The 18,226-nt window shown below is 46.8% G+C and overlaps 1 protein-coding gene across 1 annotated transcript in view; it reads left to right on the forward strand.

Annotated features, from left to right (window-relative positions):
* Positions 1-18,226, forward strand: part of Cacng7 (calcium voltage-gated channel auxiliary subunit gamma 7) — a 30,970-nt gene continuing 12,744 nt past the window's right edge. The window contains exons 1-4 of the mRNA XM_021219073.2: positions 1-131; positions 3,539-3,763; positions 5,225-5,311; positions 5,648-5,788. Of these exons, the coding sequence (XP_021074732.1) occupies positions 3,568-3,763; positions 5,225-5,311; positions 5,648-5,788 (424 nt within the window). The 5' untranslated portion in view covers positions 1-131; positions 3,539-3,567. The remainder of the gene's footprint in view (positions 132-3,538; positions 3,764-5,224; positions 5,312-5,647; positions 5,789-18,226) is intronic.

An 18,226-nucleotide genomic window follows, 5' to 3' on the forward strand; every position in this document is an offset into this window, starting at 1 on the left:
CTCGGGGGCGGGGGCGGGGGGCGCGGGCACCGGAGACCCCGGTGGCGGCAGCGGCGGCCGGGGAAAACCGCGGGGCCGGTCATGCGGCTGCGGGGCCCGCGGCCCGGAGCGTCCGCCCAGCCCTGAGAGAGGTAAGAGCGAGGGGAGGGTCCGGTGAGGCAAGGGGGCTCCAAGCTAGACCACTCTCAGCCGGAATTGGGGCTCGGGGAGGTTAGAGGGGCTCCAGGTATGGGATCCTGAGGATTTCAATGTTGGATTTGGGAAGGTTTTGGCGGATAGAGGAACATTTGGGCCTGGTGGATCCCGGAGGACCTGGGGTCCAAGGGTCCGAGAGTAAGAAAACAAACTCGTGGTGTTTGAGAGTTAAGAGACCGTCGCCACAGGGTAGACTCTAGGCCGGGTCTTTGAGGAAGCGGGTCACGACGAAGGAGGAGGGCCCAGGCCGGTAAGAGCAAGCTGTGAGTCTGAGAAAGGGTCCTTAATAAAGCGGAGAGTTACGGTTTCCAAGGATATTGAAGGGAGATGGAGTTTGGACTCGGGCTTTGAGGAATGGCACTTAAGCCATTCAGATATCCAGGTCGCGGAAACGCTGGGGTATAGGATCAATCAGAAGGTGATTCCAGGCCTGGTGATGGTGGAGGTGGGGTTGTCCCAGAGGTGGAATGGATGCAGAATAAAGATCTCTGTGTGGGTCAGGTAGAAAGAAGATGAACTGGACGTGAGAAGGAATGGGATTCATATAAGAAGTGAGGGGAACTGGAAAGGTCCAGCTCCCCAACTGCTAGTCTAGTAGGAGGAGCAGACCCGAAGACTGAGGTCAGCTCCTCAGACCAAGACAGTCCGGTGATTGGGTAGATAATGCTTGTATGAGCTGAGTACTGAAAGCGGAGCAGGCAGCTGGCGGTCAAGCCCCAGAGCCACTTGGAGGGGGATGGGAAGAAAAGCTAGACAGCTCTGTTAAATCTAGATCTGGGTCCTCCACGAGGCTGGGGCTGAAAGTGAGGGGTTCTGGAGCTAAGAGTCCCAGGAGGTCAGTGGTGACTCTGATTCTGTGGTCTTTATTGGGATGGGATAGAATCCCAAAGCTCACAGAATTCTGATGGAGCAATGTAGAGTCTCATGTCTTAATTGCGTGTTGGGAAAATGTTTGGGGGAGGTGTCTCAAACTTTATAATGAAAAGGATGGTGGGTAGGAGCTGGAATCTCTCCAGCTTAGTTAAGAACACTTGCTGCTCTTCCAGAAGACTAGAGTTCGGTTCACAGCACCTGTCAGGTGATTCACAATTGTCTCTTAACACTAGCTCCAGAGGCCCCATCACCTCTGACTTCTTCCAATGTAACCATCACCTCTGACTTCTTCCAATGTAACCATCACCTCTAGGCTCATGGTACATTCTCTTGAACATACCCCACATGCAGACACACACACCTACACAGATTTTGTTCTTTAAGGGGATGGGTATATCTCTGGTCATAGAGGACTCTGGCTGAGATAGTTTTGGGGATACCCAGGTGAGTCCTCCAGGCACATTATTGCATTTCGTGTCAAGGAGAGATTTCTTGTAGGTGTGTGGTAGTGTAAGAATTGTAGATAAAGAATTTGGATGCTGTTGAGATGGCTTGGTTGGTAAAGGTGGTTGCTTCTGAGCCCGATGACCTCAGATCACTGGGACCCACATAGTCAGAAGAAAGTATCAACTCTCGAAAGTATCTCCACATGAGTGCCATGGAGACCATACACATGTACACACACATGTGCACACACACACTCACAAACATGATAAATTCATACATATATACATACATACATACATACAAAATTGAACCCTTCAGGACCTACCCCTTGTTAGAACTTTTAAGCTCCTAATTAGAACTTGGGAGGTCTCAGATATAAACCAACTGGGTATTTCTTGCCTGGAGAATACAGAAAGGACGTAGATATTACTGACTGAAAAGTTCTACCATGGGATATCAGAGTCCAGAGTCTGGCAGAATTTGGAGGATGGAGATGGGGAATTCTTAACTGGGAAGCCAGTTCAGAGTACTGTTTTCTTGTTTACTGGACAAAGGACATTAGTTTTACTGGAGCTTTCTGGTTGTGAATGCTGGGTTTGTGGGGCTCAGCTCAAGCTCTTGAGAGTCTTGAATCCAGATCATAGCTTCAGATCTCTGGGTCTTAATGTCTTGGAACAGATTCCAGGACCCCAGGATCACAGACCTACCTGGATAAGGTAGGGTTAGGTTTGGACCTAAGATTGTACAACTGGTTTGATCTGAAGCTAGGGAGATGGCTTAGAGTATAAAGCTTAAGGCACAGAAGTGTGAGGCTCTGAATTGTGATTCCTAGAACCCATTGTGAGGATGATAGCATGGATCTGTAATAGAAGAATTTCTATGGTGAGAGGGAGGTAGAGATAGGAGAATCTCTAGTTCAAGTTTGCATACCAGCTAGCTTGGCATGAGAAGGAGTAAACAAGAGGCCCTATTTCAAGCATGGTGGAAGGAGACCAACACCTAGGTTGTCTTCTGACCACCACACATGTGTGCCCACACTCATGTGAACACACTACGCGCACGCGCGCGCGTGCGCGCACACACACACACACACACACACACACACACACACACACACGGGCGATTTTAAAAAATAATCACTTGAGCATTAAGGTTAAGATAAGCATCCAAAAAGTATCAACTCAGGAGAAAGACTATGCTCAAATTCTTAAGTAGGTCTGAAGTCGAGTGTGGGAGTCCAGGTTATGGGGTTAGGGAGCCCTGAGTGGCGACCTACTTTGGAGATTATTGGATATGATTCAGATACAGTTCTAAGGAAAACATTTCAATATACCAGGTCAGAGCGTGGAGTTAAAGCTGGGCAGCATGTGATAGAATTTCCAAATGAATCAAGTTGTCCGTCACTTAGTGTCTAAGCCTAGTACTCTACTTCTGCTTAAAATGTGGTAGCAGATGCTGTGGGAGGGGTCTGGTGTTCACAGCTGAGGCCTTAAATCAGGGCATCGCATTATCAGATTCAAACTTGAAGGTGTTGATTAGGCTAGTTTCTGAGTTACTGGCTTACTTCAAAGCCTTAGGACTCTGCTAAGGTCTGGCTTCTAAAATTGGGCTTGCAAAGCAACATAGGAAGTTGGATCTAGGGGACTTTGTCTTGGGTTGTGAATTTGTAACCTAATCAGAATCCTGATACTCGGGATTTCTGGTCTAAGACGTGGCTTGAGTCGAGAATCATCTGCAGGTCTGACTAAATAAAGACTGTGGCTGGAAGTCTTGTCTCAAGTTGAGCATCTGCATCCATAAGGAAAGAGCACAGAGATTGGTTAGGGGAGCCCAGCATGGAGATTTGGAGTCAACAATTAGTGTCTCTTTTCAGACTTGAGGGCTGGGATGGCTGTTCATTACACAGAATCAGACTTGAGAGTCTGGATTTGGAGTTTGTGTCTCTGACCAGAGCTGTTGTCCCAGATGCCTGCACGGGTCTGGGGACTCTGGCCGCTCTCTACTATGGATTCTGATTCTGCAGGCCCCACAGGGCGCCCCCCGCCGCTCAGGATGAGTCACTGCAGCAGCCGCGCCCTGACCCTGCTGAGCAGCGTGTTTGGTGCCTGCGGCCTGCTCCTTGTGGGCATCGCGGTCAGCACGGACTACTGGCTGTACATGGAGGAGGGGACCGTTTTGCCGCAGAACCAGACCACCGAGGTCAAGATGGCGCTGCACGCTGGCCTCTGGAGAGTCTGCTTCTTTGCAGGTGCCCCCCCTTGCCTATGCTCACTCACCCCAAAGTCCGTCTCTATAGTCATGTATCTTGGATTCTAAGAACCCAGAAGTCGATTTGATTTGATTTCTCCTTTGGACATTAAATTTCAGCACAAAACCCTCATGCTTACCCTTTTATTCCCTAGATATTGAAGCTCACTCAAAATTCACATCTCTAACCTTCTTCCCTTGTCTCAAGAACTCTATTAGAAGTTAGCAGCCTAGGGACAGGGAGGTGTTCCAGCAGATAGGGTGCTTAGCAGTAAGCCTGATGACCTGAGTTTCATCCCCAGACCCACATGGTGGCAGGAGAGAATCTGCTTCCAAAAGTGGTCCTCTCATTTCCATACTCGCACCCTGCACACTCACACCTGTACTCCCTAAAAACAAGTAATACAATTTTTTTTAAAGAGACAATTTTTAAAAATCAGAATTCTAGGACTAGGGCTATAAGTAACTCAGTAGGCAGAGTGTTTTAGCACACATCCTAGAACTTTATAAGCTATGTGGTACATGTCTGCAATCACAGAATCTGGGAGATTGGAGGCAAGAGGAGCAAGGTCATCCTTAGCTATGTAGGGAGTTCGAAGCCAGCCTGAGATATATAAGAGTCTGTCTCAAAAAAGAAAAGAAAAGAAACAAAGCCAGTTAACTCTCCAGATTCAGAGCTTGGCTCCTCTGACAGTTACAGTGTCTCATGTGTCTTGAGGGTGATTCCCTGCCTGTGGGCTGAACCCCGAGACTGTTTCCTCTTAGAAATCCTGGCTTTAGCTCACAGCACTGCACGCCTTTAATCCCAGCACTGGGGAGGCAGAGGCAGGTGGATCTCTGTGAGTTCCAGGTCAGCCTGGCCTACAGAGTAAGATCCAGACAGGCAGGGCTACACAGAGAAACCCTGTCCTGGGGGAAAAAAAAAAGCAAAACAAAAGCAAAAAGAAAAACAAAACAAGAAAAGAGAGCCTAGCTCCCTGTTAGGAACGTTAACATCCAGCCCCGCCCTCCTTCATCCTCCAATGCCCAGAGCACACCATGACATACCTCGACCCCTCTGCCCCCCCTCTGCTGCCCCCCTCTTTTTTTTCAGTACTTGGGTTTGAACCCAAAGCTTGCTCAACAAGCTCTACTACTGAGCTACATCCCTAGCCCTCTCTTTACTTCCTATTTTGAGACAGGCAAATTTATTAAATTGTCCAGGCTGGATTTAATCTCACTATGTAACCCGGCTGGCCTTGAATTGCAACCCTCCTGCCACAGCCTCCCCTTAGACAGCAGTCCAGCATTTCCAGGCTCAGCTGTCTCAGCCCCTTCTCTCCAGCCCCAAGAGCAGCGCAGACTGTAAATTTTGGGTGAGATTTCCCATCTCCATCCTGGGTCCTGTTCTGCCCCTGACAGCCCCTCTCCAGTCCTGGAGCCTTTTCCTCAGTCCTTGTTTTCTTATCTTCCTTCCCACCAGGTCGGGAGAAGGGGCGCTGTGTGGCTTCTGAGTACTTTCTTGAACCAGAAATCAACTTGGTGACGGAAAACACGGAGAATATTCTGAGTGAGGGGGAGCAGGGACAGGGCACAGGCAACAAGAGGGTTTGTGGGCAAGAGGGTTGATTAGGTAGGGAAAGGGGTATCATACAAAGGGCGGGAGGAGGAGGAGGAGGAAGGGGATGTCAAATAGAACCCTCTTGGCCAAGTTGAGAGCCAGAAGACGGTTGTGGTCAAATCAAGGGTGTGGCTTGGTTAAGGGTCCAGTCAGCAGAGGACCTAGCTGATGAAGGGGTGGAGTTCCTGGGGAAGGGGAGAAGCTAAAGAGAAGCGAAGGGAATTGAGAGGTGTCTCAATGGAGACTTGTCCCTCACATCTGCTTTTCCTTGTCCGTGTCCCCCAGAGACAGTGCGCACGGCTACACCCTTCCCAATGGTCAGTCTCTTCCTCGTGTTCACCGCCTTTGTCATCAGCAACATCGGCCACATCCGACCTCAGAGAACCATCCTTGCTTTCGTTTCTGGCATCTTTTTCATTTTATCAGGTGAGTTCAAGGCTGCCGGGGCGGGGATGAGGAGGGGGAGAGACTTCCAGAAGCTAGGGATGAGCCTTCTTCCACTGAGTTGTTGGTTTGATATGTGGCCTAGGAGGCACAGCGCCAGTGCATTGTGTTGTTTAGAGGACTAAGGCATAGCTATGTGCTGAATTAGGTGCTGGGCTCTGTTCTGAAACAAGCCAATGAGGTGAGGACTATTAATAGTCCCATTTTACAGATATGGAAACAATGGCTCAGAGGGATGAAGTCATGAGCTCAGGGCCAAAAGAGTGAAGTGCAGAGTTGGGAGTCAAACTCACTTAGTTCGCCTCCAGAAGTTGTATTTTTAACCAGCACAGTTATTTTAGGAATTAACAGTTTACAGAGCTCTTTATTTTGGGTGCACTATTTTATTATTTTAATTTCTCCCCCCCCCAAACAAACAGACAAGATTTTTATAGTGAGCAGTCGGCTGAGGATGACCTTGAACTTCTGAGCTTCCTGCCTTCACTTTCCGAGCACTAGAGATATAGGCATGTGCCGTCATACCCAGCTTACATGGTGCCAGGCATCAAAGCCAGGGTCTTGTGCACTTAGGCAAGCACTGTACCACTTCAGTGATAGCCAAATCCTTTATCTATCTATCTATCTATCTATCTATCTATCTATCTATCTATCTANTCTATCTATCTATCTATCTATCTATCTATCTATCTATCTATCTATCATCTATCTATCTATCTATCTATCTATCTATCTATCTATCTATCTATCTATGTATCTATCTATCTATGTATCTATCTATCTATCTATCTATCTATCTATCTATCTATCTATCTATCTACCTACCTATCCATCCATCCATCCATCCATCCATCCATCCATCCATCCATCTACCTATCTGTCCATCCATTCATCCATCCATCTACCTGTCCGTCCACCTCTCTATTCAATCATCCATCTATCTCTTACTGCTGTTTTTTTAAACATTTCAAAATGTAGTTCAAGTGCCCTTCATTCTCAGCACTTCACAGTACATGCCATTAGCTAGAGTTTAGATCTCATCTACAGCTCCTTCTGTCTTCTGAGGTGCAAGGCTCTTTATCTTTAGCATGTGTGATCTCACACTGCATCCTCTAAAAAGTCTATGGGGTGCTGTTAGCGCTCACCTGATAAAGCGAGGGATCAAAGATCCACACACCCAAGTCACCAGCATGACCTGCTTCCAGATGACGCCAATGTCTGGAGATCACAGTGAAGTTCTTTGGGGAGTCTTATCCTTCCAGCCCTGTCCAACCCAATTCATTCTAGATCAGTTTACTGTAATTCTAATATACCTCATCCTATCAATCCAGTCTTACTAACCCTGATTTACTGTGACTTAATCCTCAATTCAATCCTAATTGATTCACTTTTACTTAACTTAAATCAAGTCAGGTCCTTAGAATTGACTGATATCTAGGAGTGTGTATGTGTGTGTGCCCATGTGTGTGTTATGCATATGAGGTATGTGGGTCTATGCATCTGTGCGTGTACATGTAGAGCCACAGCAGAATGTTATGACCTTCAGTCATATGCTGCATTATTGATAAAGGGTGTGCTACTGCCTACTAACCATTTCAGTTAGACTGGCTCCAACGAGGTCTATGGATCTGCTTGTCTCTGCCCTGACTCCCCAGTGCTTGGGTCACAGACATGGCTAAACCAAGGCTTACTTGGTAAATGGATGTTGGAAATTCAAACTTGGGTACTCATGCTTGAACACCAAGCACGCTTATCCACTGAACCATCTCTTCATATATAGATATATAATAATCTGTCACAACCTATGGTGTTTCTCCTTCACTCTGCTCTCCCATAGGCTGCCTGAGGGTCCGTCTTTATAGTTCACTGTGGAAGCAGTTGCAAAAGGATGTCCCTGCTCCTCCCCCAGCTCTCTCGAGGCCAAACCTTCCCCAAGCCTTCACCCTAACCCGAGAAGACCTTTTTCAAGGAAAGCAGGGTACAGCCTCTGTGCAGACTCAAATCACAACATTCGAGCCAGACACCGAGCTAAAATAAGACACGCTGGATATCACGATCTAAAAGTGTCAGAACAGAAAGGGCTCATCATTTCTGAGATGGAAAAATAGTAGCCTAGAGAGAGAAAGTGGGGCAAGAGTGTATCCCATGGGGACTTTTATTCAATCTGCCCAGTATGTTGTATATAAAGTCCCTCTGTTTGCAGACCGCAGGAATGGAACTGGTTGATTCAGCCAGTCAATGGCAGAGCTGGGCTTTGAACCAAGTGTATTCTGATTCTAAAATCCACTGTGCAAGCATTGAACCAGTAACTGTCTGCCCAAGGTCAAGCTGCAGATTAATGATGCCTTTGGGGCTGAGAGCGTGTGTGTGTGTGTGTGTGTGTGTGTGTGTGTGTGTATGCATGTGTTGTGGTATGATGTGTGTAGTGTCTAGTCTGATTTCTGAAACAAAACATTCTGACCAATAGTAACTTAGAGGAGTAAAGGGTTTATTTGGTTTATAATTTCAGTCGATCATTTCAGGAAAAGCAAGGCAGGAGCCCAAGCAGCCAGTCATGTCACATGTGCTGTCAAAAGCAGAGAGAACGAAAGCACTGCCTGCGTGCTTTCTCAGCTAGTGTCTTACTCTTAACTAGCTGAGGGCCTATCCCAGGAAATGCTTCCATTCAGGATGGGTCTTCCCACCTCAATTAATATTTAAGACAACCCCTCCAATCCCCAGACGATTGGTTAGGGCAACCTGATCTAGATAATTCGTCATTAATACTCCCTTCCTCGTGGGGAGAGGGCTCGGCATTTAAAAGCTCTGAAATCTTCTTCCAGAAGATCTTAGTTTGGCTCCCAAACACCCACATTGGGATGGCTCACAACCCTCCCTAACGCCAGCTCTGTAGGACCTGCCTCCACGGGTACGAGCACTCACATGCACACATCTCTTTACAAACACACACAAATAAACATATTTAATTTTCATTTATTTTAATTAAAATGTGTAAAAATAACGACTTCCTTCCCAGGTAGAACTAGTCAGCACAGATACGTGGGGATGAGCTAGACAAGCTCTTTCTGTGTTGGCCGGAAACTCAAGGCAATCCATCTACCTCAGCCTCCGTAGTGCTGGTATTATAGACATATATCACCATGCCCAGACTAAATCTCTTTCTTGAATTCATTTTAGAGTGAATAGATTTTAGTCTATTCACCCTATCCCAGGGTATTTGCTCATGCGCCTTCAAGCTTGTGTGTTTCAGTAGCTGAGCCACATGATATAATCTTTGAGAGATCCCCTACTGCCTGGATGAGCTCATTCTGAGATATGAGAGAACAGTTTTAATACCTTAAAAAAAATTATCTATTCATTTTATGTATGTGAGTACACTGTAGCTATACAGATGATTGTGAGCCACTGTGTGGTTGCTGGGATTTGAACTCAAGACCTTTGGAAGAGCAGCCAGCGCTCTTACGCACTGAGCCATCTCACCAGCTCAAGAGCAGTTTATTACTTTGGCTCACAATCTTGGAGATTTCATTCTGTGTGTTGGCTGGCTCCATTGCAGTGGGCCCATGTCGAGGTGGCAAATCATGGAGGCAACAAAAGTCGGTGTTTGGGGCTAGGGAGGTGGCTCAGTTGGTAAAGAGTGGCTGCCTTGTAAGATTGAGGATCTGGGTTTGGATCTCTAGCACCACATTAAAGGCAAACAAACAAACCAACAAGCAAGAGGACAAACGGTGGCTATGGCAATGCATGCCTGTATCCCAAGCACTGAGTAGATAGTAGCAGATAGCACAGGAGGTCCTTCAAGCGCATTGATGTAGCTCAATAATGAACTTCAAGTTCAGTCACAGAATCTGTCTCAGGGAATAAGGCGGAGATGATTGGTGGAGACTCCAGGCCTCCCACCTCACCCCGTTCTCTCTTTGTCCCCCCCCCCCCCCTTTTTTTTTTTTTAACTTAATTCTATTTGAAGATTTATTTATTTATTTATTTATTTATTTATTTATTTATTTATTTAATGTATGTGAGTACACTGTAGTTGGCTTCAGACACACCAGAAGAGGGCATCAGATCCCATTACAGATGGTTGTGAGCCACCATGTGGTTGCTGGGCATTGAACTCATGACCTCTGGAAGAACAGTCAGTGCTCTTAACCGCTGAGACATCTCTCTAGGCCTTCTCTCTTCGTTCTTCAAAAAGTGTTATTTTATTTTATTTATTTATTTTTGTTTTGTTTTGTTTTTCGAGACAGGGTGTCTCTGTATAGCCCTGGCTGTCCTGGAACTCACTCTGTAGACCAGGCAACCAGGCTGGCCTCGAACTCAGAAATCTGCCTGCCTCTGCCTCCTGAGTGCTGGGATTACAGGCGTGTGCCACCATGCCCGGCGTTTTTTGTTTTATTTTTAATTCTGCATGTCTGTGTATCTGTGTAGGTGCATGCACAGGAGGGCAGAGGGGGGTGTCAGATCCCTTGGAGCTTGCGAGCTGCCTGATGCAGGTGCTGGGAACTGAATTTGGGTCCACTGCAAGAGCAGTACACACTCGTGACTGAGTTATCTCTCCATCCCCTCCACGCACATCTGTCTCACCCCCTGACACCACCACTGTAAACCACAAGTGTTGAGTTGGACAAAGTTACTGGAAAGCAGTGAGTGAGGACCAAGCCAGGACAAACCCTATAACCAAGGACACATCCTCAGAGGTGATCTACTCGATCTACTTTTAGGCTAAGTCTTACCTCCTAGAGTTTTCAAAAGCTTCCAAAATCACACTTCCAGCTGGGGAACAAAATTCCACATATGTGCCTGTGGGGCTCCATTTCACATTCAAACCATAACGTGTCTCAAAATATTTCTTTTTGTTTTTCTTTTTTTCCTACCAAGAAATTAAAAATGTGAATCCCATCCTTAGCTTGCAAACCACACAAGACCAGACAGAAGAATAGTTGCAGTTGTCCAAACCCTGATCTTAGTCCTGGGCATAACCTTTTTGGGCTGGAGCAGTAAGTGTTCAGCTGTAGTAAAACACGAATAAGCAAGGGCTATAGTATAGCACACTGGTAGGCTGTTTGTCTGGCTTACAAAAAGCCCTGGCCTGGATTTTGTCCTCAGCTTCACATGAACAAAGCACACCTATAATCCCAGCCCTAGGGAGATGGAGGCAGGAAGATCACAAGTTCAAGGCCATTTATGTCTATATGGTGAGTTCAAGGCCAGCTTGGGCTACAAGAATCTCCATCTCAAAAAACAGAAGCAGGACAAAGCAGAAATAAATGGATGAATACATAAATGTGTTGGTATCGGTAGTGTCATCACAGACTTGTTTGGGATTGGGCAGGTCTGCCCTGTGTGAATCGCATTATTTCATTTCTTTGACGATTATTATCTCCATGTAAAGTTTTTCTTATTACCATTATCATCATAATTACTGTGAGCATGTCTGTATGCATGGTGTCTGTGCAGTCAGGAGTGCAAAGGCATCGTTGTGGAGGCCAGAAGAAAACCTTGGGAAGTCAGTTCTTTCCTTCCACCTGTGGGGGTTTCGGGGATCAAAGCTGGCCTGCACAACAGTTACTTTTGCCCACTGAGCTGTCTCCCCAGCCCCAGTATCATCACTTGCCCCTGTGGAAGCAGACGCAGAGGTGAAGTTGTTCAGCAGTGAGTCCGGGATTCCAGACCAAGCACTTTCACTGCAGCACTGTGACACCCCACTAAAATCACAGCTCCTAAAACTCACACCTACATGTCTGGATGCTCAGCCCTCTGGAGGCCAAGGCAGGAAGACTGAGAGTTTGAGACCAGTCTGCCCAGACTACACAGCAAGATCCTGTTTTGAATGAACATTAAAACCACTGGGCACGGTGGCATATAACCTTAGTACAGTAAACAGGAGGTAAAGATAGGCAGATCTCTATGAGTTTGAGGCCTGACTAATCTACATAAAGAGTTCCAGACACCCAGGTCTACATAGTGAGACCTTGTCTCACAGCCATCAAATTTGTGTCATCCCAGTAGTCAGGCGGTGGTCAGAGTAGGAGAATCGGATGTTCAGAGCCATCCTTGGCTACATAGTGAATTCAAGACCAGCCTGGGCTACACGAGACCCTATCTCAAAATCAAACTGAACAGAACTCCATGCATCATATCAATACCTTAGAGCTTAAGAGTAGAGTGATGTGGTCTAAGTGCCGTGTTCCCGGTGAAAGACCGGAGTCACTTCAGAGTTTACCATTGATGACATCAGCACTCAAAAACTGGAGAGCGTGGTGTTGGCGGTTGGAGCAGAAACGAGAGGAGTAGCTGGGATACCCCTTGTCAAACATCCCTCGAGGGTTTGGAGAATAAACTGGAGGGCAAGAGACTTGATTAGTTTTTGTTTGTTGTTTTCATTGCTGAGACACAGGACCTAATAAAAGCAGCCTCGGTTCAGCTCCCGGATCTAGGATGCAGTCTAACCTGGTGGCAAGAACACGAGGCCGCTAATCACATCGCGTCAGGAATCAGAAGCAAGGAGCCACGAACGCTGTGCTCAAATTGCTTCTCTTTTTTTTTTTATTCAGGATCCAAACCCATGAGATGATGCCACCCTTATTTGGGGTGACGTTTCCTGCCCCAGTTTACACACTAGAAACTCCCTTGTTCATATACCCAGAAGTTTTGTCTCCCAAGGTGACCGTAAGAGTCCGTCAAGTTGACATCACAAGGCTGAAACTGGACTGCATCTGCAGTGGTCCAGGCAACAGCAGGTTAGGTCTAGCCTGGGCTGGAGATGTCTCCCAGCTGTGAGAGAGAAGGATATTGACAAGAAGGGAATCAATAGAACCCAGTGACTGACTATTGGGAGCTGGGGGAGGAGGCCAGGGTGGCATAGCTTCTCTTTTCTCTTTATTTGAGACAGGGTTTCTTTATGTAACCCTGGCAGTCCTGAGACAGGCTGGCCTTGAACTCAAGCTATCCATCCAACTGAACTAACTCAGTACTGGAATCAAAGCCTTGTGTGCCACCACAGTGAGGCTTACCTAGATTTTCCTTTTGCAGGTCACAGTAGACGTACACACACCCTGTATTCACACCAGTTCCGAAGCACAGTCTGTACATTTGATTTCAAAACAAAAACATTCCCCAAACCTACTCTGGGATGACCTTGTTCTTCTGTGTAGCTGAGAGTGACCTTCCTGTTCTGATCTTCCGGCGTCTTTCCATCCTCTGTCTCCCAGGGCACTGGGACTACAGCTTACGATATTGTACCTGCTTTATGTTCTGCAGAGAACTGAATCTAGAGTCACTCTAGGCAAACACTCTACCAACCAAGCAACACCCCCAGCCCCGCGTCTGCTTTAACATTCACTCATCAGTGTCCAGTATAGCAGGTCCTGTGAGGCTAAATCCACCATGATCGCCCAGACACCGTGGCAGGACAGCCTCACAGTCATCCACAGCTTGTCACAAGATTCCCTGCATTCGTCCGGTGCATTTCCAATGTGTCAGAAGACACCCACGTCGCTCATCCGGGCCTATGAGGTCTTTTAGAATCTAGCTGGTGCTCAGATCTGTGACCCACTAACACTCCCCACGTTGCCTGTGGCTTTCAGCTGCCCCTAATTCAATGCCTTCGATCTTGGGAATGCAGGTCTCAGTTTCACCACAGGACCTCTACACTTCATTATTCCTCCCTGCAGGGGTCTCTTCAAAGTTGCCTCTTCTGGCTGGACTTTATTGTTTACTCCAGTAATCCTTGTGGTTGGGAGGTAGGGAGGTTGCTTTGAGTTTGAGACCAGCCTGGGCAAAACTGGGCTACATGGTGAGGACTCCTCACCCCACCCCCACACAAAAAGAAGGAAAATGAGGTCTGCAGATGACTAAGTGGGTAAAAGTGCTTGCCACCAAGACTGATAGCCTGAGTTTGGTTCCCAGGACCTATGTGGTAGATGGGAAGAACAGATTCACGGGCTGTCCTCTGACCTCTGCATGCACACAACACTACATAAATAAATGTAAAGAAACAAACCAACCAATCAACCAGTGAAGAAGGCAGGATGGCAAATAACAAGCGAGCAAAAGGAGTCACCCTCCACTGGCAACCATTTCTAATGTTCTACTACTGTGTGTGTGTGTGTGTGTACATGTGTGTGCATATGTATGTGTGTTTGTATGTATGTGTACTTGTATGCATGTATGCATGTGTATACATGATATATGTGTGTTTGTGTGTATGTGTATGCATGTGTGTGTTTGTGTATATATGTGTATATACATGTGTATAATGTGTGTATGTATGTGTACATGTCTGTATGCATGTGTACTTGTATGCATGTGTATACATGTATGCATGCATGTGTGAGTTTGTGTGTATGTGTATCCATGTGTGTGTATATGTGTATATATATATGTGTGTATAACGTGTATATGTATGTGTACATGTGTGTGTGTGTTTTACTCATGTGAGTGTGGGTTTGCACATGCAGAGGCTGGAGCAAGATGTGGACTAGTTTTCACTGTTGCTTCCTGTGATCTTTCTTTCTTTCTTTCTTTCTTTCTTTCTTTCTTTCTTTCTTTCTTTCTTTCTTTCTTTCCTTCTTTCTTTCTTTCTTTTCTCTTTTTTGGTTTTTTTGAGACAGGGTTTCTCTGTGTAGCCCTGGCTGTCCTGGAACTCACTCTGTAGACCAGGCTGGCCTCGAACTCAGAAATCCACCTGCCTCTGCCTCCCGTCTCTCTCTCTCTCTCTCTTTCTTTCTTTTTTAACAGGTTTTCTCTGTGTAGCCTTAGCTATCCAGGAACCCACTGTGAAGACTAGGGTGGCCTCAAACTCAGAGGTCCTCCATCTCTGTTTCCCGAGTATGAGATTAAAGGCGTGTGCCACTGAACCCAGCTCTGTGTTATATCCTCAGACAGGTTCTCTAACTGACTTAGAAATGTGGCTTTTGGCCTTTACTGAATGGTCTATGAGCTCTCAGGATGGATCTGCCTGTCTCATGACCTGATGTTGAGGTTACAGGCATAGCAGCCATGGTTAAATTTAATGTACATGCAAAGGAATCGAACTCAGGTTCTCATGCTTGCAGGGCACGTCCTTTAACCCAGGCTGACCTGGAACTCACTATATAACCATATGTAACCAAACATGACACTGAACTCCCGATCCGTCTGCCTCAACATCTTCAGTACCAAGATTACAGGCATGGACCACCATGTTTGGTGCATATGGTGCTAAGCATCGAACCCGGAGCTGGTTCATGCTGGTCCAGCAGTTTACCAACTGAGGCACACTCTTCCTCACATACATATTGTTCATACTCCTTATCATGAGTCTCATTTTATTATTTTCCTACCCAATTCTTTTAGAACATAAACTCCAAAGGACATGCACCTTTTCTTTTCATTTTCCCTTCCTCCCCCCACCCCCTCATGAGTACATGTGGTTGAGGTGCAAGTTCAGGCGTGTGCATGCATGTGGAGGCATAGGCTCATGTCCAGAATCATTCTTGGTCACCTTTCCATCTGATTCTTTGAGGCAGAATGTCTCAGTCAAACCCAGAGCTCACGGATATGATTAGTGTCACTGGACAGCCTGTCCTAAGATTCCGTTTCCACTTCTCAGACTGAAATTACAGGCAGACCACCACATCCACCAGGCATTTACTCAGTTCTGGGCTTCCAAGCTCGAGTCCTCATGGACTCGTGCAGGGCAAACAGTTTAACCACAGAGCCCGCCCCCCCCAGCCCACCTGGGGACTTGTCAAATGTGCTTCCACGTGTGTCTGAATAGCCCGTGTAAGTTTTTAGTAGGAAGGACATGTTGAAGAGGGGGGAATGGATGGATGACAGCTCTGGTACTCCCAGAAAAGAGAATAGCGTTTGATTCCAAGCACCTATGTTTGATAACTCACAGCAGCCTGTAACTCCAACTCTAGGGGGTTGATGGTCTCTTCTGGATGGAAACTCTGTGTCCATTTGTACACACATTCACACAGACTCTGATATATAAATAATTAATAAAGTAAATTTTTAAAAAAGGTTAAGGAGAGGCCTGGCAGTGATGGTGCATGCCTTTTTTTTTTTTTTAAGATTTATTTATTAATTATACGTAAGTACACTGTAGTTGTCTTCAGACACTCCAGAAGAGGGCATCAGACCTCGTTAGGGATGGTTGTGAGCCACCATGTGGTTGCTGGGATTTGAACTCAGGACCTTTGGAAGAACAGTCGGTGCTCTTACCCACTGAGCCATCTCACCAGCCCGGTGCACACCTTTAATCCCAGCGCTTGGGAGGCAGAGGCAGGTGGATTTCTGAGTTCAAGGCCAGCCTGGACTATAGAGTGAGCTCCAGGACAGCCAGGGCTACACAGAGAAATCCTGTCTCTAAAAAACAGAAAAAAAAAACCAAAAAACAAAAAACAAAACCCCTCAAAACAAAAACAACAACAAAAGGTTAAGGAGATAGCTCATCTGTAGAGTGCTTCTTGTCTAGAATGCCTGGGGGCATGATTTAGCAGTAGAGCCCATCCTAGAATCCCCTAGTGAGGGCGACTTAATATTAGAGCACCTGCCTTGAATCCCACAGTGGGGCCTAGGGGGTATGGCTCAGTGGCAGAGCACCTGGTAGTATTCGGAAGCCCCTAGATTCAATCTCCATTGCTACACGGTAGCAGGGAGACTAGAGGAGCTAGTAGAATCCTCCGGAAGTTTCAGACTACTGTCTTTTCTTTCTTTTTTTTTTTTTCAAGACAGAGTTTCTCTGTATAGCCCTGGCTGTCCTGGAACTCACTTTGTAGACCAGACTGGCCTCGAACTCAGAAATCCACCGGCCTCTGCCTCCCAAGTGCTGGGATTAAAGGTGTCTTTTTCTTTTAAAGATTTATTTATTTTATGTATGTGAGTATGCTGTAGCTGTACAGCTGGTTGTGAGCCTTCATGTGGTTGTTCGGAATTGAATTTTTAGGACCTCTGCTGCTTCCAGTCGGCCCCGCTCCAGTCTCTCAGTCCCTGCTCCCTCCAGCCCAAAGACTTATTTATTACTATACACAAGTACACTGTAGTTGACTTCAGATGCACCAGAAGAGGACATCAGATCTCATTATAGGTGGTTGTGAGCCATCATGTAGTTGCTGGGATTTGAACTCAGGACCTTCAGAAGAGCAGTCAGTGCTCTTACCCGCTGAGCCATCTCACCAGCTCCCAGACTACTGTCTTATATGTGCTGAAGACCGTGCTACATCCTAGAAATGCAATAGAAAAGGTGCCGAACTCATTCTCAGCACTATGGAGCTCATATGGCCGCCTCGTGAGACAGCAATGAGCAGTGTACAATAGAAAGCATCACGCAGAGGCCTCAGTCGCTTAGGTAGTTGTGAGTGCCACGGTGAAAACAAACTAAGGGCCAGCGAGACAGCTCAGCAAGTGAACATGGTTGCTGCCAGCCTGAAGACCTGGCTTCTATCCCTGGGACGACATGCTGGAAGGAGAGCACCGACTCCTGCATGTTCTACCCTCATACTCCGTGGTGTGCCTCCACCCCCCAACTCACAACATTAATTAACTAATTAATGAATTAAGGCAGACTGGGTAAAATGAGAGATAAGGCATAATTTCCTCCACCTATTTGAATCATCTGGCTTTTAGATACTTCTCAATTCTTTCTCCTTTCCCACACACTCAATTCTGCACACAAGAACATATGGGTGCAGTACCAATCGAGGCCAGAAGAAGGCGTCAAATCCCTTGAAACTGGAGTTCCAGGTGGCTGTGCGTTGTCTGACTTGAGTCCTCTGGAAGGGCAGCAAGTGCACTTCACAGCTGTGTCATCTCTCCAGCTCCCCTCCTTTACAAACACACACACACACACACACACACACACACACACACACACACACACACACACTGCACACCCCCTTCCCCCCTCACAGCACTGGGGATTGAACCCAGGATCTCCCATGTGCCAAGCAAATGCTGTATCACTGAACTACATCCCAGCTACTTTTTGTCCTGTACTGCCCAGGTGTGAACCCCTTTTGTAGTTCAGGCAAACCTTCCTGCCACTGCCTGCTGAGTAGCTTTGGTTACCAATTACATTTATTTCTTTACCACTTGAAAATAAGTTTTGGAGCCAGGTATGGTGATGCACATCTGTAACCCTAGCATTCAGGAGCTGAGGTAGAGCTGGCATGGTGGTGGATACCTTTAATCCCAGCAGAGGCAAGTGGATCTCTGAGTTCATGGCCAGCCTGGAGTACAGGGTGAGTTCCAGGACAGCCAGGGCTACCTACATAAAGAAACTTTCAGCGGGAGGGTATAGGGGACTTTTGGGATAGCATTTGAAGTGTAAATGAAGCCGGGCCTGGTGTCGCAGGCCTTTAATCCCAGCACTCGGGAGGCAGAGGCAGGCGGATTTCTGAGTTCGAGGCCAGCCTGGTCTACCAAGTGAGTTCCAGG

The sequence above is a fragment of the Mus pahari genome, chromosome 19 (genome assembly GCF_900095145.1).
Source record: "Mus pahari chromosome 19, PAHARI_EIJ_v1.1, whole genome shotgun sequence".
NCBI lineage: Eukaryota > Metazoa > Chordata > Mammalia > Rodentia > Muridae > Mus > Mus pahari.